The sequence below is a fragment of the Orycteropus afer genome, unplaced genomic scaffold (assembly GCF_000298275.1).
Source record: "Orycteropus afer afer isolate SDZICR_OR568_19922 unplaced genomic scaffold, OryAfe1.0 scaffold00074, whole genome shotgun sequence".
Classification (NCBI taxonomy): domain Eukaryota; kingdom Metazoa; phylum Chordata; class Mammalia; order Tubulidentata; family Orycteropodidae; genus Orycteropus; species Orycteropus afer.
Window position 1 is genome coordinate 2,433,205 of NW_006921661.1, and position 26,404 is coordinate 2,459,608.

A 26,404-nucleotide genomic window follows, 5' to 3' on the forward strand; every position below is an offset into this window, starting at 1 on the left:
ATCAGGTCTGTCTGTATGAGATCGATACTATTATCAGTTTTATAAATGAAGGAACTGAGGCTCAGAGAGGGTGAGTAACTTGCTCAAAATTACATGGCTGGTAAGTGATAGGACCAGGATTCCAACCCTTGTGTGGTGTCGTAAAACCCTCTGCTCTCACCACAACTACCTCACAGTCTTGGTGCAGAGGCCTGGAGTTGAAAGTTAACAAAAGGATTTTAATGTTTCTTAATAGCTTCTCTAATTTCTTCAACTGTGATTAATGGTGGTTTGCTCTTTCTCCAGATTTCTCTGACCAGAGGATGGAGAAGTTACAGGTCCTGCGACATGGTGAACTCATTTGGCATTGAGATGGGGCAAGAAAAGATGTGCCTGGAGTTTGGAAGTATGGTGTTTGGAAGTCTCCAGGGTCTTGTGAAATGGTCTGTGTTTTGCTTTGTCTTAAAGAAAATCCAGACAAACTGGAATGTATTTTCTCTCCAAAGCCCCCACAATTTTAAGAAAAAGGAAGAAGGAACCATTTAGTAGAATTCCATCCAAGTTGACTTGGTGCCCTGCTGGCCAGAGGCCCCAGCTTGAGTTTGAGTGTTTTATTCTGCTGTTTTTGAGGACTGGCTCAGCAAAATATATCCCAGGATTGTTTGTCTATTTTTCCCTGTTGCCTTGTGACTCCCAGACAAGACTTGCCAGAACGTACTCTCCCATCAGCCCTCTCAAAGAAGTTCTCTTTGGGGTGAGGCATGTGACAGAATTAAGAGAGGCTCAAAGATGCAAAAAGGCTTTTCCAAACGTACCACAGGCAGACAGTCAGGAGTCCTGGGTTCTGGCCTTAGCTCTTTCTCTCACACACTCTCTAAACTTGTTTCCTAGTGTCTGACACAGTAGGGGCCAGTCACTCAATCAACAAACATGAACAAAGGACCTTCACATGCAGGTGCTGGGCTGAGGGCAGGAGATACAGAAGTATGAGCAAGGTCCCCATTTCAGGAGCGCTCCCAGTCCAATCTGGAGAGCAGCAAGTAAAGGGAGGGAAGACGGAAGAGGGGCGACTTTCTTTCCCTGGTTGAAGAGGCAGATAGGGTCAGAGAGGTGACATTTAGATTGGACTTTAAAGGGACAGTAGAGTTTTGCCAGAGCTAGAAATTGCAGAAAGACCTTGCAACAGAGCAAAGGTTCAATGACTTGAAGAAACAAGGCAGACTCTAAAGCAGGCACTAGAGAAGGGTGCCTGGGAAAGGTTAAGGATCAGGGCCATATTGCCTTACTGCAAGTCCTGGCTCTACCACTTGATGGCTATGTGACTTTCACCTCTCTGAGCCAATTTCCCCATCTATCAAATAGGGATAATAATTATTCTCACCTCATAGGGTTCTGTATTAGATGAATTTTGACATGTAAAGTGCTTAGAATACTGCCTGACACATATTATACACTCAAAGAATATTATCATTATTACTATTATTCCATGAAGTTAGTCAAAGTTATAAACCAGCTAGAGTCTAGGAAGAGCAGACTAGGCTGAAAAAGCACAGTGGAACCAGATTATGCAGGATTTTGTGTGGTATGTTAGTTCAATTCAATCACTGAGTGTTTACTGTTTACCTAGCACTGAGAATACAGTGGTGTCTTTGTATAGGAAGCCATTTTTCACCTCTGCCCAAAAGCCCTACCCACTGACATTGAGTCAATTCTAACTTGTAGCATCCCCCATTGGGTTTCCGAGGTGGTAAATCTTTATGGAGGTAGATTGCCCCATCTTCCTTCCATGGAGTAGCTGATGGGTTTGAACTGCTAATGTTCTGATTAGCAATCAAATAAATACCTTAGGTACTGCACCACCAGAGCTCCTTCCCAAAAGCCCTAGTCAGCCTATATAGACTTTTCAGAGTCCCAGCCCCAGAAAGAGACCCAAAAAGCTAGTTGGTCTTTTACTTGCCTGTTTTAGACATATCTTTCATAGTGTTTTTCTCCCTGGACTTAACTGTTCTCTCACAATTGTCATAGAAAATCATCACTGCCCTAAAGAGAGACTTGTCATCCCACAATGACATGACTTTACCTTCTGGCCTCAGGATATCCATTCCCATAGTATAAAACCAAAACCAAACCCACTATCATTAGATCAGTTCTGACTCATAGTGACCCTATAGGACAGAGTACAACTTTCCCATAGGGTTTCTACGGCTGTAACTCTGTTTTTCTTTTAATACATTTTATTGAAATACAATTTATGTACAGTGAAATACACAAAACTAAAGTGACATGGGTCAATGCATTTTTTTTTTTTTTTTTTGCAGTGTCCCTGCCCACCCCTGGTAACCAACAAAAAAAGTTTCCTTCCATATATAAACCTTTCCTTGACTTTTTACAATAATGAACGAATATTATACTTGTCATTCTGTGATTGACTTTTTTCACTCAGCATAATGTCTTCCAAGTTCATCCATGTTATGCGGTGTTTCACAGATTCTACATTATTCTTCAGTGTTGCATAGTAAACCATTGTGTGTATGTACCATAGTTTGGTTACCCATTCTTCTGCTGATGGGCACCTACGTTGTTTCCATCTTTTTGCTGTTGTAAATAGTGCTGTGATGAACATGGGTATGCATATATCTGTTCTTGTCCTGGCTCTCACTTCTTTAGGATATATACCTAGTAATGGGATTGTTGAGTCAAATAGTATTTCTAACTCCAGCTTTTTAAGGAATCACCATCCTGCTTTCTATAGTGGTTGTATCATTTTACAGTCCCACCAGCAGTGTTTGAGGGTCCCAGTCTCTCCACATCCTCATAAGGTTATAAATCTTTAGGAAGCGGACTGCCTCATCTTTCTCCCATAGAGCAGCTGGTGGGTTCAAACCACTGACCTTTTGGTTAACAGCCACTGCATCACTGTAGATAGTAGATGATAAACCCTCTGTAGAAGAGGCTGCTGGTTGTCTCTCAATATCCATCTTTTTCTATTTCCTTCAATAATAGACATTTATGAATTTTAACCAAGCATTTGGCTATCCATAAGGAAGACCCTATTCCCAACCTCTATTTCAGCTAGGTGTGGCCATGTGACTAAACCCTGACAATAGAATGTGAGGGAGTCATGTTGTAGTGGAAAGTTGGAAGATGAGGTTTTTGAGACATAGAGAGTTTGTTCAACATGCACCTCATTGGGAGTCCCTGGTTTGCACAAATGGTTAAGCACATGACTACTAACAGAAAGGTTGATTGTTCAAACCCACCCAGCGGTGCCTCAGAAGACAGGCCTGGCAATCTGCTTCCAAAAGGTCACAGCCTTGGAAACTCTAAGGAATGCACTTCTATTCTGCACACTTGGAGTTGCCATGAGCTGGAATCAACTAACAACAACAATGCCCCCTTGAGCTTAGCAGGTGATGACCAGTATTTGATCTTGTGATGTCAGTAAGTTTCACGAGCCCAGTAGGATTTATGGTGCTGTGATCAGGCTTCCTCATATTATCCACAAGACCAAATCTTCCCAAAAGAGGCTCTTAATGAGAAAAAAAAAAAAATTGCTGCTGCAGAGACTCTTGCTTCTGTGCCCAGCCCCACCCTCCAGGTTGGATCTAGAGGCCAGTGCCATTCCAGATCCCGTTCAAGCTGGGACTGCTGGACATGCTCTACAGCAGGATCATCCTGACCCACCCCCTCTCCACAGTAGGCCACCACTGAAACCCAGGAAGGTACAAGAGAGCCATTTGCACCTGAAGCTCGCTCAGCCAAGGAACTTCACTCACCCACTTCACCAATTCCTACATGTCAAATATCCCCAGTTCTTCAGGATCTAGCTCAAATGGCCTGTCCTCCAGGAAGCTTTCTCTTAGTTCCCCCTCCTAAGTTGAAAAAGTGATAATAATTCTTTAATACTCACAATGACCTTCTGAAGGAGGTATTATTATCTATCCCCATTCTGTAGATGAGGAAACTTAGGCTGAGAAAAGTGAAGCCACCAAGTGCCTAAGGTCAGAGAGCTGCTAAGTGACTGAGTCAGGATTTGAACCACTGCACTATCCCACCTTGCTTCTTGGAACAGCCCTGGCTCTTTACTAAATTATCTTGGGTCTGGCTTATTTCCCAGATCTTCTCGAGCTCTGGCAGCCTAAAGCTCCAGGATCATCAGAGGGAGAGTGGTGAAGGGGCCACAGGGCCACCTTGGTGGCTCTCAAGGAAGTTCGGCCAGGGCCAAAAGAGCTGGGTTCCTTTCCAAAAGAGCTTCCCCACCCCCTCAGCCCTTTATGCAGGGTGCATCTTTAGAATTCCTGGACTTGGCTTCAGAGTATCGATTGTTTACAGGAGCAAGTCAGCAATTTGTGGTTTCCCAACAATGCCTCTGTGTTCTTTTATAGAACTTGGCTTGTTTGCATTTTCATCAGCCAGGGCACAAGAGGCCCAGGGTCTGGACTACCCTTTTGACCAGTGACCCGGAGCTATTCTGATTGAGGCCTGTGGTCAAGTCAGCTGCCTCAACCCTTTAGGCTAGGGCATACGGGGTGAACCAGAAGGCCCAGCTCTGCTATCAGAAAGACAAAACCAAACAAAACTGTAGCTCAGAGAAAGGATCATTATAATGCTTATTTTCTTAAATGTGTCTTTTGATACTTCAAGAGAAAAAAGGTAGGTTTAATGCCAGGCTAGCAGTATTGACAGAGGGAAAAGAGGGATGGAAGGGAACAGGGATGGGGACATAAGCCCCCTCTTATATTACTTGTCCTCTTTGGGAGACAAGTTGACACTATTTTTTGACCTTTCAAATATACAAACCATTTAATGCAGCACTTCCAGTACTAGAAATTTATCTTAAAGATGTTATTGTATATTATGCAGAGATATATACAAAAATTATTTATATTGATAAATATTATATTGTTTATCATAGCAAAAAAAAAAAAAAGGTTAGCAATCTAAATGACAGTCAGCTGAGGACTGATTAAATAAATCATTGCTTAACCACACAATGGAACGCTTTGCAGCCATTTGAAAAAAGGAGTCTATCTGTATCTGCCAAAAAGGAACATTCTCTAAGACACACTGTTAGCTTAAAAAAGTACGAGAGGAAAGAAAGTTGGATGTAAAAAAAAAGTGTGTGTGTGTGTGTTAGATTTTTTTATTCCCCATGTACTTTTTCCCCAAGTTGGAAAAAAATATATAGTCTTTTTTTTTTTTATTGTGATTTGGGTGAAAGTTTACAGAGCAAATTTATCTTCCATACAGCAGTTCACATACACTTTGTCTCATGACATTGACTGTAATCTCCCACAGTGCAACAGCTTTCCTCCCACTTCCTCCTCATAGCCACCTCTTCCTATTCTCCCATGATTGACTCTCCAAGAAGTGTATCTACCTAATCTAAGTGTTCAGCTCATATGCCTGTCTTTTGTTTGGCTACTTTGGAAGCCACAGGAGTGGGTTCAATTCCAGACTTAAGGACAGTGAGGGGCCAGAGTCTTAGGGGTTCCACCAGGCTCTATCAGACCAGCAAACCTGGTCCCTTTTTTAAAAAATATATATTATCCAAACCAAAGCCTACTCCTTTAAACTGTGGCATTATGCTCTGTTTTATGTAAATCTACTTCTCATATATTTTCATATATGAAGTATAAGTTTTATAGCTAAGAGAACTAAGACGTTGAAAAAAAGTAACTAATGTCCTAGTAGTTTCATTTGCATGCCAAAAGTTGGCCCACATTTCTTTTCCTCTGTTTTGTTGCTGGCACCACGTTGCTAATTTCACTGATCTTTGCACCTAGAAATTTTGGGGTAACTTAAAAGAAGGCAAAGACAAGTAATTGGGTAATAATGACAGCTCAGACCAAAAAACATTAAAACCAAAACCAAACCCACTGCCATCAAGTCGATTCCGACTCAGTTACCCCCATTGGGTTTCCAAGGCAGTAAATCTTTAAGGAAGTTAGGTTGCCCCATCTTCCTTCCACGGAGTGGCTGGTGTGTTTGAACCGCCAACCTTCTGGTTAGCAATCAAATAAATTCCTTAGGCACTGTGCCACCTGAGCTCCTTAAAGCACATTACTCACTGCTGAGTTGATTTGATGCATAGCAATCACTCCTTGGGTTTCCAAGGCAATATCTTTACGGAAGTAGATTGCCCAGTCTTCCTTCTGTTAAAGCATATATTACTCAATGCCATTGAGTTGTCCAGACTCAGGTTCAAAAAGTAAATTAGCATAGAGTTTTAGCCTTGTAGGCATAACAATACATGTAAACTAGGCTTACAAAAAAAAAAAAAATAGTTTTTGTTGTTAAAACTAACTACAGGGATATTTTTATAAATAAATTTCTGGTGAAACACTGCAAAAAAAATTTATAGACAGTCATTGTTCTGGTTACCTAGTGCTCTCTGACAAGAATATACCACAAATGGGATGGCCTTAACAAACAGGAGCTTATTCTTACAATTTGAAGTCCAAATTTAAAGTGCCAGGCTCTAAGGGCTGTGTGAAAGCCCCTCAACCTTGGGGTCCACTCTGCCTCCTGCTCCAGGCCCACTGGAACTAGAGGCGTTTCTTCACTCTGACAGCTGCTGGCTGCTGAAGCTGAGAAGCCCCAAGGCTGACAAGTCAAAAAGCATGGTCCCGATGTTACCAAACCACACAGCAGGCCATTAAGTAAGCCCATTTAAGTCCCAAGGTCACAGAGCATAGCAGGCTGCTGAGCAACGACATGGCTACATGCAGGGTCCAAGCATGCCATAGGCTAGAGACCATTCCCAAGGCTTCTCCTTGTATACAGGAAGCAGACCACATTCAAAAGGCTGCTTGTGGTAGATCCCACCATGGAGTTGATTGCCAGTCTCATCATGGGGAATAACTACCACCAGCTGCCCAGCCACTCAACCAGTCCCAGCCAAGTTGACACACAAACATAACTACCACAGTCATACAGTCATTTTGGAGTCACTCCCTCTGACAGGTGTCACTGACAGGTGTCACTGAGTGCGGTCTGCACCTCCCTAGAGATGCCACTGAGGTAGGTTGCAGGATAATGTAATATTAGTCCTGGATTCAAATTCTACCTCCACAACTTACTGAATGTCCCTGAGCAAGTTATTTAGCCTCTCTGAGCCTCAATTTCCTCATTTGCAAAGTGGAAATGATTGTAGTACCTACCTCAAAGAAGGTTGTGAGGACAAAAGAACAGAAGTGCTCAGGATGGTGCCAGCACGTATTGGTCCTCGGGCAAAGCACCTGAAATTCCCAGGACCCAACACAGAGTCTGCATATCTTGCGGGATCTGTTAGGATAAATATTTGAGGAAAAGAGACTGTTGACGTGGGACAAACTAGACACAGTAAATGGAGGACCAACTCTGTGCCAGGCATGTGTAGGGAGTCCCTCCCACACCAAGAGCCTTTTATTTTTTTCATCCTGATAGAATCATGTCCATGATATCCTAAGAATGAGGCTGAGATATCTGTGATGGTTTTCAAATGTGTCTACAAATTCTTTGATATTCCCTCTTCAAGGGATGGGGCTGAGTTGCTCTCTTCTTGAGTGTGGGCTGGACTTAATAACTAGCTTCTAACAAATAGAGTAAAGCAAAAGCAATTCCAAAGTGTACAGCTTTGGGGACTAGGTCACAAAAGGCATTGCAACTTGCTCCTTGCTCATTCTTGGATCACTCATTGTGGCAGCAGTCAGTTGCCATGCCCTGAGAAGCAGGTCCTCAAGCAGCCCAAGGAAAGGTCCATGTAGCAAGGAACTGAGGCCTTCTGCTGATAGCCAGGTGAGTGGGCTCTCTTGGAAGCAGACCCTCCAGCTCCAGTCAAGCTTTCAGTTGACTCTATGAAATATCTAGAATAGGAAAATGCATAGAGACGAAAGTAGACTGTGGTTCCCAGGGGAATTTTTAACTTTCGCAATTCAGTCGTGTTAGTTATATTCACAATATTGTACAACTGTCACCACTATTTATTTCCAAAAGTTTTTCATCACCCCACACAGAAACTCTGTACACGTTAAATAATTCCCCATGTGGTTATTGCCTCCATGAACCACTGCCTCTTTTGCCATGAGACCAAAACTGGATGGTGACTGACTACTACTACTGAATATTTTGTTCAAAGATTCTATAGGAGGATCCTGATCTAAAGGCGGGGGGATACAGAACAGAATTGAAAAATCTCATGGACTCCAGACCTTCTAGAGTCATGGAGGCTAGATGAACCCCCTAAACCATTACCCTAAGATAATCTTTAAATCTTAAACCAAAAATATCCCCTAATGTCTTCTTAAAACCAAGCAGTAGTTTAGCTTAACTGGTAAAGAATCTGCCTTGGTATTATGGTCTTTTAAGAACTCTCTGTATGGGATCACAGTGACAATAGCAACTCAAAAGATTAGACAAGAACCTCAGGGGGCAATGAGTTTATGTTAAGAGGGAGGAATGACTCAGAAAAGGAGGATCAGAATGGTTGCACAACTTGAACAATGTAATGTCACTGAATTATACATGTAGAAACTTGGTGTATGTTTTTGATGTGTATGTTTCCAACAACAAAAAATAATTTTTAAAAAGTATTAATTCCCTATTCTTTTCTTCTCTCAACCACTGAAAATCACTAATATACTTCCTGTCTTTATGCATTTGCCTATTCTAGATAGTTCATATCAGTGAGATCCTACAATATATGTGTTTTTGTGTCTGATTTCTTTCACTTGGCCTAATGTTTTCAAGGTCATCCATGTCATAGCATGAATCAGAACTCCCTTTCTCTTTGTGGCTGAAGAATATCCAGTATTTGTTGTTTTAAGCCACTAAGTTTTGTGGTAACTTGTTATGCAGCAATAAATAACTAATACAATATCTAAATGCAATGTGTTCATTTTTATTTGAACTTGGAAGTTGGTTCTTTCTTTCTGACTTTAATTGCCCTCCAAGGAATATTATGAATGATAATCCTGAGATATAAAATCATATAATTTTATTAGATGAATTACAATTTTTGGTTCAGGTTCCAAAAATATAAGCATTAAAAATAAGAACAAGTCTCTAGTCACTTGGAACGCACAGAGTTGAAGTCTGTGGGATGATCAAAATGTCAGCATTCTTGTTCTCAGAGAGAATCCTGTACTGTTCAGGAGAGCTTTCACCATAACCAGCAGTACCCAGGAACGTAGAACAGAATGGATTAACTCCTTGAAAAGGAAAGAGGTCAGGTCACACAGTTTATTAAAAACTTCTTCACCAAGTTGTGTACTGTTCAGTCTATTCAGGTTTTCCAAAACCCAATAAAACTGTCATATTCTGCAATTTTTCCCCATGTCCCAAATCTTCCCATTCTGAGTAATGCACTGCAGGGGAAAAAGCTGGGACTTGGGGACAGGAGGAACTTGAATTAGAACCCTATCTCAGACATTCATGCCACTCATCAATTGTACACTGAATGCATTTGTTGTGCCAACTGCTGGGCTGGCTGCTGCTGCTACAATAGTGAGTAAAAACACAGAAGGTCCCTGCCCTTATGGATCTAGTGGACGAATTAGATAATCACACAAGCAAACGTAAAATTATACTCAGCCAGAAGTGCACAGAGTAGGATAAGGGAAGGTCAGGGAGGTTTCAGGAACCCTGGTGGTGCAGTGGTTAAAGCGCTTGGCAGTCAGCTCCCTTCCAGATTACAGCGTTGGAAACCCTATGAGGGCAGTTCTACTATGTGCTTGTAGGGTCGCTATGAGTTGGAATGTACTCAACAGTAACCGGGTTTTGCGTTTTTAGGGAAGGTTTCCTGAGGAAATGGTGCTTGATCTAAGCTACAGGATGAAGAATTGAGTAGCCCAAGTGGTGAAGACAGTGCGTCTAGGCAACTGGAACAGGTGTGTAAAGAAGCAGAGGCAGGAGGGAACACGACAGGAGCAAAGGCTGAAAGCGGTTCAGTGTGACTAGAGTGGAGAGTGAGGGAGGGGACGGAGAGGAGAGCATGAATGGGAGAGATATCTGGGAGGTAGGACAGGCAGGATGTGTAATAGAAGTGAGGTATGCATTTAGCAGGAAGGAGAAAACCTGACCAAGCGTGGCTTTTACGCATAAGGCTGTTTTGAATGTAATTGTTTCCTAGCCATTGAAAACCACTTATCTACTTCCTGTCCTTATGCTTTTGTGCCCCTGTGCACACGCGGGCGCTTCGTTACATAAGAAGCCCGGAGGAAGGTGAGATTTGTTTAGTAACTCAAGGATGTCAAGGCCAGTATCGAGTACCTTTTCATCACGGCGGAGACCAGTCCCACATCTCTCGTGAAGTACAACACAGAAAGAATGAGAAAGGGGGCAACCTAAGTGCCAACTGTCTGGTCTGTTTTGGCAGGAAAGAAAAACATTTTCCCGGAACCCCCTCTTCTCCCAGCTGCACTCACAATCTGCACGTCTGTTATAAATGCAGAATTTCGTGTTCCACCTCAGCCCCACTGACTCTGAATCTTAGCAAGACCCCCGGGTTATTTGTTCAGTGAGTGTGCTTTAAGTCTAGCCTGCTTCTAGAATGGGTTCGAGACAGGTAGAAGCTACGCGAAAAGCCTGGCTCATGAGTTCCAGAAACACAGAATGTCCCGCTTCGTATTTTTGCTCATGCCATTCTCTACCTGGGTAGTCGCCTCCTATTTGCTCATCAAAGTCGTTTCCTTTCTTTAAATACCCTAGTTCAGGAGTCCTTCTGAACTGAAGGTGAGGCGCCTCTGCATTTCTCTCATGTATTTTTACCTACAGTTAACTCTCCAGTCCCAATTCTGTCTCCTCCATTAGCATGTGAACGTCTTTAGGACAAGATACAGTTCTTTCTCGCTTAGGTATCCCTAACACCAGGCAAGTTCAAGAAGCAGAGCAGACGCCCAGACACTTATGTATGAGCTAGTGAAAGAAACTCAATCTGCTTCACGCAAAAAACCTCACAGAAGCCCCGACCTCCCCCCCGCCCGACAACCAGGGAATGAGGAGGCCGGGCGGACAAAGGCTGGTGGGCGGGAGGTTTAAAAGACCCAGCGCTTTCCTCTGGCTGGCTGAGAGACTGGGCGCATGCGCGCAGATCACGGGCACCACCTCAGAGGGCCTTCCCCGCATGCGCAGGAGTCCGGATGCGAGTCAAGGTGATTGAACGCGCGGGGCTGCAGAAATGGCGGCGCCCGGAACTGGGACGGATGGTGGCAATTGGTTTTCGGCTTTGGCGCTCGGAGTGACTTTCCTCAAATGCCTTCTCATCCCCACTTAGTAAGGCAACTGCACGGCCAGGGCGGGGATGCCCGCGGTCGGTTAGGGTGGGAATGAGAAACGTGGATGCATCTGGGTAAGAGGAGGAGGCGACTTGAGGCCCTCTGGTCGCCGTTCGGTCTTTGCAAAACTTCCCATTCTGCCTATTTATTGACCTGAGAACACAGCCTTGGTTAGCTGGTTTGAGCCCTGGAGTAAGTCACTAATGTTTCTGAGCCCCGGGGTTCCTATCTTTAACATGCAGATTAAGAACACGCCTCCCATCAGCCAGTCAGCATTTTATCAACTGCCCACTATATCGAACCCAACTCTTAGCGACCCCCTTAGGAATTTTAAGGCTGTAAATCTTTACGGAAGCAGACTGACTCATCTTTCTCCGGTGGAGCAGCTGGTAGGTTCGAACCACTGATCTTTTGGTTAGCAGCCGCTTGCCTTACTATGGCGCCACCAAAGCTCCTTGCCTACTCTGTCAGGCACTGTTCTAAGTTTTGGAAATATAGTGGCAAGCAGGATGGTTCTGGTGCTTGCCTTCATGCAGTTAGTAGGGACAGATGGACAAGAAAGATTCAAATTGTGATAAGGATGTGTAATAGTTGTTAGGTGCCATCGAGTCGGTTCTAACTTACAGACCCTGATTACAACCGAAGGAAACACTGTCCAGCCCAGCGCTGTCCTCACATCGTTACTATGCTTGAGGCCACTGTTGTAGGCATTGTGTTACTCCATCTCGTTGAGTGGCTAAGTAGCAGGGTTTTCGCCTCTCTTAGGAGGTGATGTTTGAGTTCTGGGGGCTGAAAAAGAGTCAACAATATGAAAAGCATTTCAGGTTCAGAAGAGAACGAGTGCCGAGGCCCTGTGGTAGGAAAGAACTGAGAACATTCTATGGTTGAAGAGCAATAAGGAGTGGCTCAGGGCTCGGTGGCCGGATCTTGCATGGCTGTGTTGTTCATTGTTAAGAGTGCTGGATGAAAAAATGAACGCAGAACCAAGACTGAAAGCATGGAAACTAATTAGGAAGCAACCATTACCTGCTGGAGTGTATACAGTGGGTGCTCAATATTTCTTAATACTAGTTTTCATCCTTCCTAACTCTTCTTTCTTGAGCTTTCCTTTTTCTCCCTTATCCCTTTTTTTCCCTTATCACTCTAGTTTAGAGTTTGATTTCTTGATATCCTTCAATTCAAGCTTAGTGACCCTTGTTATGTATGAGAGTCCTGTGTAAACCATATATACTTACTGTTGTATTATGTGTGATAATATAAACGATGGAACGTGTACGAACCAGGCTTAGGAGAAGAAGAGGTTGGTCACTTTAACTTTCTGCATAACTGAAAACAAGTAAGAAACGTCTTTCAATTTTAAAACCAAATTGGAAAATTCTTTCTAAAATGTGTAATTCTTTTCAACTCATAGTGAACAGGAATTTTTTAAAAAGTGTTATCTTCAGGGTTATTTTGAATATTCCTCTTGATCCAGGATTAAGAAAGTATAGAGTAGAGTTGAATGTATTACTCTGCTTCTCAGAATAGAAACTTACGGGATGTGAGAGTGAAGCTACTGGATAAGTGTAAATTTATTCAACAAATTTTTACTAACTGCTTTATTAAGTACCAAGCACTGTCACTAAGCACCAGAGGAGAGGAACAAAATGAACAAAATGAATATGATCCCTAACTGTATGAAGTGTTTAGTAACTATTTGTTGAGAAACAAATGAACACAAATATATAATTAAGTAACTACAAATTGTGTAAGATTATGAAGAAAAAGAACAGTCTTCTACAAGGGTGGCTATCAAGGAAGACTTACTTTTAGAATGGGTGCCATGTAGGATCCCTGAGGAGCTGACATATAATTGAAGACCTGAAGAATGAGAGCAAGCTAGCTGTGCAAAGTGTGTGTATGGGACATACCTGAAAGAGTACTGTATGAGCCAAGGCCCTGTGTTAGAAAAAACTTGGCATAGTGGGACTCACCGCCATCGAGTTGATTCTGACTCATAGCGACCCCCTTTGGGTTTCCTAGGTGGTAAATCTTTATGGAAGTAGATTGCCCAGTCTGCTTTCTGCGGAGTGGCTGGTGGGTTTGAACTGCCAACCCTCTAGTTAGCCGTCAAATGGCATTAGGCACTACACCACTAGAGCTCCTTACTGGGCAACTAGAATAGGCTGGTGTAGCTGGAAGGTAGTAACGGAAGATAGTGTACACAGTGAAATTGGAAAGGTAGGCAGCAACCAAATCATGCAGGAACTTACAAAGCCAGGATAAGAAGTTTGCAGGTTATTCTAAGTTCGGAGGGAATGATTTGCATTTATAAAATATTTCTCTGGTTGCTATATAAATGATTGGAGGAAACAGAAATAGAACTGAGGAAGTCCAGGTGAGATGATGGTGACTTGGACCAGTGCAGTAGCAGCAGAGATAGAAGTAGGTTGAAGCTTTATTTTGGAGGTAGATAGGTATCACAATACTATCTTAAGGTCAGAAATTATTCCCAGAGAAAATGGTAGCTAAACTGGAGAGGTTCTTGGTTTAAGAACTACATCTCTGGATTCAGAATATCTGGATTGAAATCTGGCTCTGCCACTTACTAGCTGCATGACTTAGGGCAAGCCATTTAACATTTTTAAACCTCACTTTCTCATCTGTAAAATGGTCACTTTGAGTACCCACCTCTTACAAAATGTTTCGAGTTAGAGGGAAAAGGAAGGCTGGAGCATAGAAGGCAAGGTGAGGTGGGAGAATAGTGAGAAGTAGCCTGGAAAGGTGAATGGGCAAGGTCAAGAAGGAGTTGTAGTGTGCAAAGGAATTTAGACTTTCTCCAGAGGGCTGAGGCCAATTGCAAAGTTTTCACAGGAGAATGTGACATTACATTTGTGGTTTGGGAAGATTACTTGGGCTGCATCATAAATGAAGGGCAGTAATGATAATAGGGAGTTCCGTTAGAAAGCTATCATAGGACAAGTAAGAGATGATGATGATTGGTTGGTTTGTTTTTAAATTGTACTTTTTTTTTTTTTAAGGGAAACAGTCACTTGATGTTTTGGTTTGCATTACGTTAAACCCTTCTCAGGTTTACATTTTTTCAAATACAATTTTAGCAATTTAAAATTATTTTGACTCTTCTTAGTTAATTCAGTAATTAGAAGAAAAGAATTGCTGATACTACAAGGCCAAAATTCTCACTCTTTGGTTTGTATTTTTGTAAATGTCATTATGAATACATTTATAACACCTCATTTTTACATCAGCATTGACTGAGGAAATATTCTGTAAGGAATATCTCAGGTAACTTAAGCTAAAGTAATGCTAACCATTTTTCTAAACTTACAAAAATTTTTTATAAACTTCCCTGCTTTAAATAATATATTAAATTAAATTTAACCTCTTTTTGGAGATCCATGGTGATCATTTTCATAGATTAACAATTTTTTAAATCTAACATCAGTCCATCTTTTCTTTCTCTTCCCACTTACTACCTTGTAGTCATGGTAAAGTACAAACACACTCAGAAAACCAAACTCCCTGCCATCGAGTTGATGCCAACTTGTAGCAACCCCTGTTGGGTTTCCAAGGCTTTATGGAAGCAGACTGCCTCATCTTTCTTCTGCCGAGCAACTGGTGGGCTCGATCCACTGACATTTTGGTTAGCAGCCAAATGTCTTAACCACTACACCACCAGGCCTTCTCAAACCTTCTAAATGTTACCTTCAGAAATATATTTTTTAAATGATATTATGTGGTAAATGCACTTGGCTATGAGTCCACCCAGAGGTGTCTTGCAAAAAAACCCTGGCACTCAACAACAACAAAAAAGTGATATTATGACCATAAAATAAGGACAGGTGCTATGAACAAGGAACAATTAGAATAAGAAAACAAACAGAAAAAAAAACTTGATCATCAAGTCAATTCCAACTCATAGTGACCCTGTAGGACAGAGTAGAACTGCCCCATAGGATTTCCAAGGTTGTACATGTTTATGGAAGGTAACTGCCATATCTTTTTCTTATGGAGCAGCTGGTAGATTTAGATTGCCATGTGCTTAACCACTGTGCCACCAGGACTCTTCAGAATAAGAAAGAATACTTAAAAATAGAAAATGTAATTGCAAAAATTAAAAAGTAAAATGAGGTTTAGTAATTTTCCAAAAATATGAGGAGAAAGAAAACATGAGATAAATAATACAATAAAATTTCCCAGAGCTGAAGGACACTTGAATACCCAGACTAATTAACAAAAAAGACCTTCACTAAGACATAAATTCCTATGAAATTTCAGACTAGGGATAAAAAGAAACATAATTCCAGAGAGGAGGGGGAAATCGCAAAGGAGTAAGACTTCTCAACATCAGCATTGTATACTAAAAACCAATGGCACAGTCCTTCACAGTTCAGTTGTTGTTCCTAGGTGCCGTCGAGTTGTTTCTGACTCATAGCGACCCCACGCACAGCAGAACGAAACACTGCCCAATCTCACTCCAGCTCCATGATTCCTGCTGTATTTGAGCCCATCATTGCAGCCACCGTGTCAATCCATCTCGTTGAAGGCCTTCCCTTCTTTCATCGACCCTCCACCCTACCAAGCATGACATCCTTCTCCAGGGAATGGTCTCTTCTGACAACATGACCAAAATAGGTGAGACGAAGTCTGGCCATTCTCACTTCCAAGAGCATCTTGGCTGCACTTCCTCCAGGACAGATCAGTTAGTTCTTTTAGCAGTCCATGGTACTTTCATCACTCTTCACCAGCACCACAACTCAAAAGCATAAACTCTTCTTCAGTCTTCCTTATTCATTGCCCAGCTCTCACATGCTTACGAGGCGATTGGAAATATCATGGCTTGTGTCAGGTGCACCTTAGTCCTCAAGGAGACATCCTTGCTTCTCAGCACTTGAAGCAGTTCCTTTGCAGTTGACTTTCCCAATGCTACACGCCATCTAATGTCCTGACTGCTGCTTCCATTGGCATCAATTGTAGAACCAAGTAATGTGAATTCTTTGACAACCTCAATCTTCTCTCCATTTATTGTGATGCTTCTCATTGGTCCAGTAGTAAGGATTTTTGTTTTCTTTATATTGAGATGTAATCCATATTGCAGACTGTATTCTTCAACCTTCTTCAGTAAGTGCCTCAAGTTATCCTCACTTTCAGCAAGCAAAGTTGTATCATCTGCATATCTCAGGTTGTTAATGATTCTTCCTCTAATCCCAATGTCACGTTTTACTTCATATAGTCCAGCTTCTTGGATTATTTGCTCAGCATATAGATTGAATAAGTGTGAGGAAAGGATACAATCCTGACGCACTCCCTTCTTGATTTTAAACCATGTAGTGTCCCCTTGTTCTGTTTGAACGACAGCCTCCTGGTCAAGGTACAGGTTCCTCATGAGTACAATCAAGTGCACTCACAGTTCAGAGTGAATGTAATTTTCAACCTAGAATTCTATGCCTAGTCAAGAACAGTACATCAGAAGCACAAATCATATGTGTACAGCTCAGTGAAGTTTCACAAAGTGAACACATCTATGTAACTAGCACCTAGATCCTAAGCAGAATAGTATCTGATAATGCAGAATGCCAGGAACCCCTCATGCCTCCTTTCGGTCACTGCCCCTCCCAAGGATACTACTACTCTGACATCTAACTCTAGTTTAGTTCTGCCTGTTTCAAGTTTTATATAAATGGAATCATACAGCATGTTCTCTTTTGGGTCTGGCTTCTTTCACTCGACATTAAGTTTATATGTTAGTGCATATAATTATTAGAGTCACAGAAACTAGAATACAGAAAACAGAACAACCAGAACAAAGTTAAAGAGAATGTTGACACATTGTGAAAAATGAAACTAATGTCACTGAACAATTTGTGTAGAAATTATCAAATGGAACCTAATTTCCTGTGTAAACTTTTCACTGACAACGTAATAAAGTATTTTAGTGAACACACCAAAGGCTATGTGTTCATGGGGCTATTTTACTCTTTTAGAAATTAAAAGTGAGAAACTATTAATGCACAAGAGTACACAAGCAGGCATGCCATTTGTCTTCAGAGAGATGTCTTCCTCACACATGTAGCTTCTGGAAACACCAGCATATGCTCATGAGAGGATGAGTGGGAAAAAGCAAATTATATCTTAGTATTATTTTAAAAATAGTTGTGGCCTCACAGACTCTGCAAGAATCTCCCTGGGAATCCCTGAACCATACTTGGAGAACAGCTGTCCTGTGGAATTCCACTGTATGAAAATACAACAGTTTAGCCATTCTGCCGTCATTAGATTTTTGGATTGCTTCCACTTTTTGACTACATTACAAAGACTGCTGCTTTGAACGTTCGTACATAGTGCGTGCCTTTGGTGAAGCATGTATATATATTTCTATTGTGTATATATTCCTAGGAATGGAATTGCTGGGTCATCAGTTCAGTTTTGAATGGTGATTTTGAAGAATCTAGGAAAATCGCTGAGACTGTTACAGTCCCTGTGGCTATTAAGTGCCATCAAATCAATTTCTACTCATAGCAACCCCATGTGTTAGAGTAGAACTGCCCATAGGGTTTTTTAGGCTATAATCTCTACAGGAGCACATTGCTAGGTTTTTCTCCCACAGAACTGCTGAGTAGGTTTGGACCATAAACCTTTTGGTTAGCAGCCACACACTTAACCATTGTGCCACCAAAACCAAAAAAACCAAACTCACTGCCATTGAATCAGTTCCAACTCATAGTGACCCCTCCTTGGGTTTCCGAGGCGGTATCTCTACAGAAATTATAAGTGTGATTGCCCAGAGCACAGTAAGTTACATTAAGAAAGGGTCAAAAACAGAGCATAGGGGAACATTACCATGAATATTTGAAGAAAAAGCCAAGAAAGAAACTGAGAAAGATTAGCTGGGAAACTCGGGATAGAGTGGTGATTGCAGAAAGATTATGTGTGTGGAGGTGTAGATTTGGTTTGACCAGGGAATTGATAGCTGACTTTGGTGAGTGTGGTTAATTCAGCAAGAATATATTGCGTACACATGTGTCAGGTTCTAAACACGGAGGGGAGATGCAGCAGTGGACAAACAGAACATTTTTTTTCTCCTAAAGATGGTAGATGCTTGGATATTTTTGGATGTAGTAAGAGGGTAAAACATTAGAGGGGGAAAATTTGGCAACAGGGAAAATATGCAGGGGCCCTTTTCTTCCTTTGTCTGATGAACCCGTATTTATCCTTGATGATCCAGCTTTAAATAGCTTTAAAAAAAGATCTTTGGCGGCACTGTGATAAGGCATTTTTCTGCTAACCAGAAGATCGGTGGTTCAAACACCAGCTGCTCCATGGGAGAAAAATGAGGTAGTCTGCTTTTATAAAGATTTACAACCTTGGAAATACTGTCAGTTCCGTATGAGTCAGAATCTACTCCATGGCAGTGGATTTGGTTTTTGGCTTTGGATCCATCTTGCCTGTGAGACGTTTTCTAGATAACTACTCTTGATAGAATTGTACATGAGCAAGAATAAGTCACCTCTGAGCCAAGGCCTACCCTGAGAAAACATAGGGTTTTTGTGAGCCCTTTAGATAAGTCAAAGACCCTTTTCACCTCTTGTAGACCTCCAGCAAAGTGAAGTGTTTCGGGATTATATAATACTGGTTATGTGTCCTTATAGGACAGTGAGGTGTGAGTCCACTTAAAGGCATAATTATGGAAATATGAAATTGATAAATGTTACAAAATCTCATTTTATTCATTTAATTGTTTTGGGTAGCCACTCCACAGATTTTGAAGTACACAGAAATTGGCTTGCTATCACTCACAGTCTGCCAGTATCACAGTGGTATTATGAGGTAAGTTTTAATTTTCACGCTTTTTTAAATGATAAATCAAACCACATGCATATTATCAATATTAAAACAGTTTTCCATGTAATCATAGGTCTAATTAATCTTTATGAAAATTGTATGCTTTCTATAGGTGTGTCTTCTGACGCTTTTAGGAAATCCCCTTACTTCAAAATGAATTTCCCAGTCTGTAAATTGGGATTTAATAGTATCTACTATATCTTTTAAAAGGACACTGGATTGCAAGAGGAAAGTTGGATTCTGGGGCTGGCTCTACCACAAACTATATAAGTTATAGAAAAGATACTTTATCTCTCTAGGCTATGGTTTCTCATCTAACAGATAAAGACTTTTTTTTTTCTTGTTTTGATTTCATAGCAGAATATATTACATGCCCACTGAGTACAGAGTACTGTTTTGAGTGCTAGGAGGAAGGGTTACAAAAAGAAAGGAAATTGGGACTGCATAAGGCTGCCAATCAAGTTGAAAACATGTACATAATAAGGCCAAAAAAAAAAACTTCATGAATTTTTAAAAAGTCAACTGTTTAAACAGCAGATACTTCTCTTTGTGCTTTGAATGCTTCCTTTAATCCTGGCTGTTCAAACACTCCTTTTCATATCAATTTAATTAATTGAGTAAACTAAAAAACCAAACCCTCTGCCATCAAGTCAGTTCCAACTCACAGTAACCCTATAGGGTAAGTAGAACTGCTGCATTGGGTTTCCAAGGCTATAAGTCTTTAATGGACTCAGGCTGCCTCATAGTTCTCCCACGGAGTGACTAGGGGATTTGAACTACCAGTCTTTTGGCTAGCAGTCCAGTGCTTTAACCACCGCGTTGCCAGAGCTCCTCATATTTCTGATAGAGACACTGAAAAAAGCTATTGTAAACCCTGAGTGAGGTAATATACAAATCATTCTCTTCTATTATTTCTAAAAGCCATGTTTGTACTTTTATTTCTGGCGTGAATGACTAAACTGAATATGATACTTATTGAAAGACAGCATCAGCTGAGAAATACCTTAATTAAAAGCAGCATTCTGAGGAAAATTTTGAGGCAACATGTAAAGTTTCTTGTTGCTCTTTTTTTTTTTTGGAGAAGGGGCAGTTCAGAATAGCCCTTTAGTGCTGAAAAGCTTAAGAACAATTGAACCTACCTTCTGACATCATAGCACTGTAAATATTTCACAGAAAGATGAAATAATTACTTCAGCTTCAGAGGCATTATGGTTAAGAGCTTGGGCTGTTGTTTCAGGCTGCCTGGATACTTTCCAGGAGCTCTGGTGGCATAGTGCCTAAGACATTTGACTGCTAACCAGACGGCTGGAAGTTCAAACCCATCAGCTGCTCCTCAGAAGAAAGATTGGGGAATCTACTTCTGTAGAGATACCACCTTGGAAACCCAAGGAGGGGTTGCTGTGAGTCAAATCTACTCGACAACAGTGAGAGGGAGGGAGAGAGGGTACTTTTCGGCTCTGCCACTTAATGACAATGCTGGGTGACCACAAGCAAGCTGCTTGACCTCGCAAAACCCAGTGTCCCCAACTATTAAATGATAATAATTGTTAGAATGAAGTTAATATAACACATGAAGCCTTTAGCACAGTGGTTAGAACTGAAGTGCTCAGTAAACGTTGTTGTTATGTGCTGTTGAGTTGAGCATTTAGGTTGTTTCTATATTTTTGCTATTGTGAATAGTGCTGTGATGAACATGGGTGTGCATTTATCTGTTCATATGATGGCTCTTTATTTCTCTAGGATATATACCCAGTAGTGGGATTGCTGGATCATATTGTATTTCTATTTCCAGCTTTTCAATGAAGTGCTGTACCATTTTCCAGGAGCTCTGGTTAGCATAAGGTACTTGACTGCTAACCAGAAGGCTGGTGGTTCAAATCCATGAGTCACTCCTTGGAAGGAAGTTTGGGCAATCTACTTCCGTAGTGATACCACCTCAGAAACCCAAGGAGGGGTTGCTGTAAGTCAGATCTGACTCAATGGCAGTGAGTTTGGGTTTTGGTTTGCTACTGTTTTCCACAGTGGTAATACCATGTTACAGTTCCACCAGCAGTGTATGAGGGTTACAGTCTCTCCACACCCTCACCGGTGTTTGTTGTTTCTGGTTTTTTGACCTTTGTTGGGATGAGGTGATAACTTGTTTATGTTTTGATTTGAGTCTCTCTAATGGCTAATGATCACGAGCATTTCTTCATGTGTTAGCTGCCTGAATATCTTTGGTGAAGTATCTGTTCATGTCCTCTGCCCATTTTTAAATTGGATTATTTGTCTTTCTATTTTTAAGTTTTTGAAGTTTCCTGTAAATTTTAGAGATTAGCCCCTTGTCCAGTATGTTGTTGCTAAAATTTTTTTCCTAGTCTGTGGTTTCTCTTTTTACTCTTTAGTGAAATCTTTTCTTGCACATAAATGTCTAATTTTTAGGAAGTCGCAGTCATCTATCTTGTCTTCTGGTGTTAGTGCATATTTAGTTATATTTGATAGTGTAATGCCCTGAATCAAAGCCTTTAGGTTTGTCCCTGTTTTTTCTTTGATGATCTTTATAGTTGGAGTTTTACGTTCAGGTCATTATCAAACTTGAGTTCATTTTGTACATGGTGTGAGATACCAGTCTTGTTTTATTTTTTTGCAAATAGTTATCTAGTTTTGCCAGCACCATTTATTAAAGAGACAATCTCTTCCCCATTTAATGACTTTTGACCCTTTCATCTCTTCCCTACTTGAATACTTTTGGTCAAAAATCAGCTCTCCATAGGTGGATGGATTTACTTTTGGGTTCTCAATTCTGTTCCATTGGTCTGTGTGTCTGTTGTTGTAGCAGTTCCAGGCTGTTTTAACTACCATGGCTGTATAGTAGGTTTGAGATCAGGGAATATGAGGCCTTCTGCTTTGTTCTTTCATATAGATAGTTCTGAAAAGAGCATAATGCTTAAGGCAGACCTTTTTTACTAGTTAAGCTAAACTATTGTTCTAAGAAGATTTCAGGGCATATTTTTGGTTTAAAGTCTAAAGTTTATCTTAAAAAAAAAACCAGAAAACTAAATTCACTGCCATCGAGTCAGTTCTGACTCGTAGCAACCCCCACTGGATTTCCGAGGAGCTCTGGTAGTGTAGTGCCTAAGGTACTAGACTGCTAACCAGAAGTCTGGCGGTTCAAACCCACCAGCCACTCCTTGGAAGGAAGGTTGGGCAATCTGCTTCCATAGTGATACTGCCTTGGAAACCCAAGGAGGGGTTGCTATGAGTCGGGTCCGACTTGAAGGCAAATAACAACAACAACAACAAATCTTTATGGAAGTAGATTGCCCTATCTTCCTTCCATGGAGTGCCTGGTGGGTTTGAACCACCAGCAGGTAAATGCCTTAGGCACTATACCACCAGAGTGCCTTAAGATTAAGGATTACCCTTAAAGATTATTTTAGGGCAGTAGTTTCAGGGGTTCATTGACCCTCTAAAGATCTACAAGTTTAACGTACATGAGGATTTGAAATTCTGTTCTGCATTTTCTCCCTTTTGGTAAGTATCCTTCTATTGAATTTTTGATAAAAATGTTCAGTAATAGTAGCCACTTTCTTCTGTTCCGTGGCAAAGGAGGCAGTTGGCCACACATCAGGAGACCCAGACTTGAGTCTCAGATCTACCACCCAACAATTATTATCATTTAATAGTTGAAGACTTTGGGGTTTTAAAGGTCAACCAGCTTGCCCATGATCACCCAGCATGGTCATTAAGTGACTTAACTATTCATTTTGAAAGAAATAACTGATAACTTCATGGTTTCCCAAAAGTTGTTCAGGTAAGAAGATGGTCCAGAGGGAGATCCTTGAGGTCAAGAAGGGCTTTTGGGCCTGTTTTGGGAAGTCATGTCGGGGGAGGTAGCTATAGAGCCTCAGAGAGTATGGGATTGGGGTCAGCAAAGGAAGAACAAGGACACTTTGTTTTGGAAAAATGACCATCTCTCAGGCAGTATCTGCCCTTCCACTGCCGCCCCAGTTCTTTTAATGCTTCCTATTCTCCATTTTTCCACCACTCATCTGTTAGTTTGTCATGCTGTGGTGACTTGTGTGTTGCTGTGAGGCTGGAGGCTATGCCACTGGTATTTGAAATACCAGCAGGGTCACCCATGGTGGACAGGTTTCAGCAGAGCTTCCAGACTGCAGACTGAGACAGACTCAGAAGAAGAAGGGAGCCATCCACTTCTCAAAGAATTGGTCAGTGAAGACCTTATGAATAGGAGTGAAACACTGTCTGATATATTACTGAAAAACTGTATGAATAGACCTGAAATATTATCCAATATAGTGCTGGAAGATAAGCCCCTCAGGTTGGAAGGCACTCAGAATACAACTGGGAACTGCCTCCTCAAAGTAGAGACCTTAATGACGTGGATGGAGTAAAGCTTTCAGGAGCTCCATTTGCTGACGTGGCATGACTTGAAATGGGAAGAAACAGTTGTGAACATCCATTAATAATTGGAACATGGAATGTATGAAGGATGAATCTAGGAAAATTGGAAGTTATCAAAAATGAAATGGAATGCATAAAGACAATATCCTACACATTAGTGAGCTGAAATAGACAGGTTTTGGTCATTTTAAATCAAACATGATATAATATGCTGGGAATGATAAAGAGGAAGAGTGTGGCATTCATCGTCACAAAGAATGTTTCAAGATCTATCCTGAAATACAGTGCTGTCAGTGATAGGATAATAGCCATACACCTGCAACGAAGACCAGTTAATACTGCTTTTCAAATTTATGCACAAACCATCAAAGCCAGAAATGAGGAAATTGAAGATTTTTACCACTTCTGCAGTCTGAAATTGACCAAACATGCAATCCAGATGTATTGATTATTACTGGTGATTGGAATGCAAAAGTTGGAAGCGAAGAATACTAGTGTTTTAAAACAATGGCCTTACATAAATAGACTATCAAGTGTAACCGAAAATGTACAAACAGCAGAAGATAAACTAGATGAATGGAACCTTCTAAAAATTACATTTTTAAGGGCTTCCAAAGACTTCTCCTAAAGAGTAAAAAGATAACCTACAGATTGGGAGAAAATATTTGGCAGTGACATATCTGACAAGGGACTTATCTCTAGAATTTATAGAAAACTCCAACACCTCAACAACAAAAAGACAAACAGTCCAATTGAAAAATGGCAGAAGACATGAATAGACACTTCACCAAAGAGAATATTCAGGCAGCCAACAAATATGTGAAGAAATATTCATGATCATTAGCCATTAGGGAGACGCAAATCAAAACCAAGATACCATCTTGCCCCAGCAAAAACCAAACCAAACCCACTGCCATTGAGTCAGGTCTGACTCATAGCAACCCCTCCTTGGGTTTCCAAGGCGATATAACTACAGAAGTAGATTGACCAATCTTCTTCCGAGGCGTGGTTGGTGGGTTTGAACCGCCAGCCTTCTGGTTAGCAGTCAAATGCCTTAGGCACTACACCACCAGATATATTGTAAAGAAGTGAGAGCCAGGACAAGAGCAGATAGATGCACACCCATGTTCACTGCAGCACTATTTACAATAGCCAAAAGATGTAAACAACCTAGGTGCCCATCAGCAGAAGAATGAATAGCCAAACTATGGTACATACACACAATGGAAAACTATGCAACCCTAAAGAATAATGTAGAATCTACAAAGCACTGCATTAATGTGGATGAACTTGGAGGACATTATGCTAAGTGAAATAAGTTAGTTACAGAAGGACAAGTATTGTGTTAGTACACTGTAAAAAGTCAAGGAAAGGTTTATATATGGTTGTTGGTTACCAGGGTTAGGAGGGGAGGAGAGGGAACACTGCTAGATAGGTAGAGACAGGTATTGATTTGGGTGAAGAGAAGGGCAGTGTACCAAATGTGAGTGATCAGCACGGTGCCATTGAGGAAGAGGAAGACAGGTGCTTGGGAGGTAAGGACAACAAAGATGAACCATTTTGCACATACAATACTGGGTTATCAGCAACGGCAAACATTAACCTACAGGTAGATAGATAGGTGGACAGGCTGAACAATAACCTATGTCTGTGCAGGGGACAGTGAGCCCATGACCATGTATAGGGTTGGCAGACAGTGTTTCTACATGTGTAAGAACTTCTAGGTATGTAGTAGAGCCGACAAAGGACAAGGTTGTAGTCACTTCTTGCCCACAGCCAGCTACCCAGAGGGAGCAAGTAGTTGGAACTGCGAGGTCAGGACTATCGTCGCAGGGGACATTAAGCTCAGTTGGCATAACATACCACACAAAAACATTGTTCCACATCCTACTTTGTTGAGTAGCAATTGGGATCTTAAAAGCTTGCAAATGGCCATTTAGATGCAATGATTGGTCTCTCCTTGTCCAGAGCAAAGGAGGAAGACAGATAACCAAAGATGCATGGAAACAATTAGTCCAAGGGACTGGTACATCATGTGATCCTCAGTCTATACCACTATGATACCAAAAGAACTAGATGATGCCCGGCTACCACTGTCAGCCACTCAGAGGAGGATCTATGTAGGAGATCCTGGATAGAGTGGGAGAACAGTGAGGAACAAAACTCAAAATCATTAAAAAAAAAAAAAAAATTTAAGAAAAGAGACCAGGTTTGCTGGTCTCATAGAGCCTAGTGGAGTCCCTGAGACTATGGCCCCTAACTGCCCTTCAGGTCTGGAATTGAACCCACTCTTCTGGCTTCCAGCCAAACAAAAGATAAGCATATGAGCTGAACATTTACATAAGGTAGATATGCTCCTTGGAGAGATTGATCATGGGAGAAGAGAAGGGCTGTGTATGCACAGGGAGACAGCTTAGGGGCAGGAGTGTGTGGGAGGGAAGGACACAGGGAAGAGGTGGCTATGGGAGGAAGTGAGAGGAGAGCTGTTGCATTGTGGGAGATTGCAGTCAATGTCATGAGACAAAGTGTAAATGAAGTACTGTGCGGAAGATGAATTTACTCTGTAAACTTTCACCCAAATCACAATGAAATTTAAAAAACAAACACCTATATGGCCTTAGGAGCTCTGATAGCATAGTGCCTAAGGCACTGGACTGCTAACCAGAAGGCTGGTGGTTCAAACCCACCAGCCACTCCTCGGAAGGAAGGTTGGGCAATCCTGCTTCCGTAGCGATACTGCCTCGGAAACCCAAGGAGGGGTCACTATGAGTCGGGGGAGACTCGACGGCAAACAACAACAACAACAACATATGGCCTTAGTGATAGAAATGATGTCAGAGATCACATGATAGAATTTTGCAAGACCAACGACTTATTCATTGCAAATACTTTTTTTTATATATATGCATTTGCTTGAAATATAA

At 41.4% G+C, this 26,404-nt stretch overlaps 1 protein-coding gene across 1 annotated transcript in view; it reads left to right on the forward strand.

Annotated features, from left to right (window-relative positions):
• The first annotated feature begins 11,137 nt into the window (after positions 1 to 11,137).
• ALG8 (ALG8 alpha-1,3-glucosyltransferase) overlaps positions 11,138 to 26,404 on the forward strand; it is a 48,275-nt gene continuing 33,008 nt past the window's right edge. Inside the window, exons 1-2 of the mRNA XM_007940895.2 lie at positions 11,138 to 11,232; positions 18,983 to 19,061. Coding sequence (XP_007939086.1) covers positions 11,138 to 11,232; positions 18,983 to 19,061 — 174 coding nt within the window. The remainder of the gene's footprint in view (positions 11,233 to 18,982; positions 19,062 to 26,404) is intronic.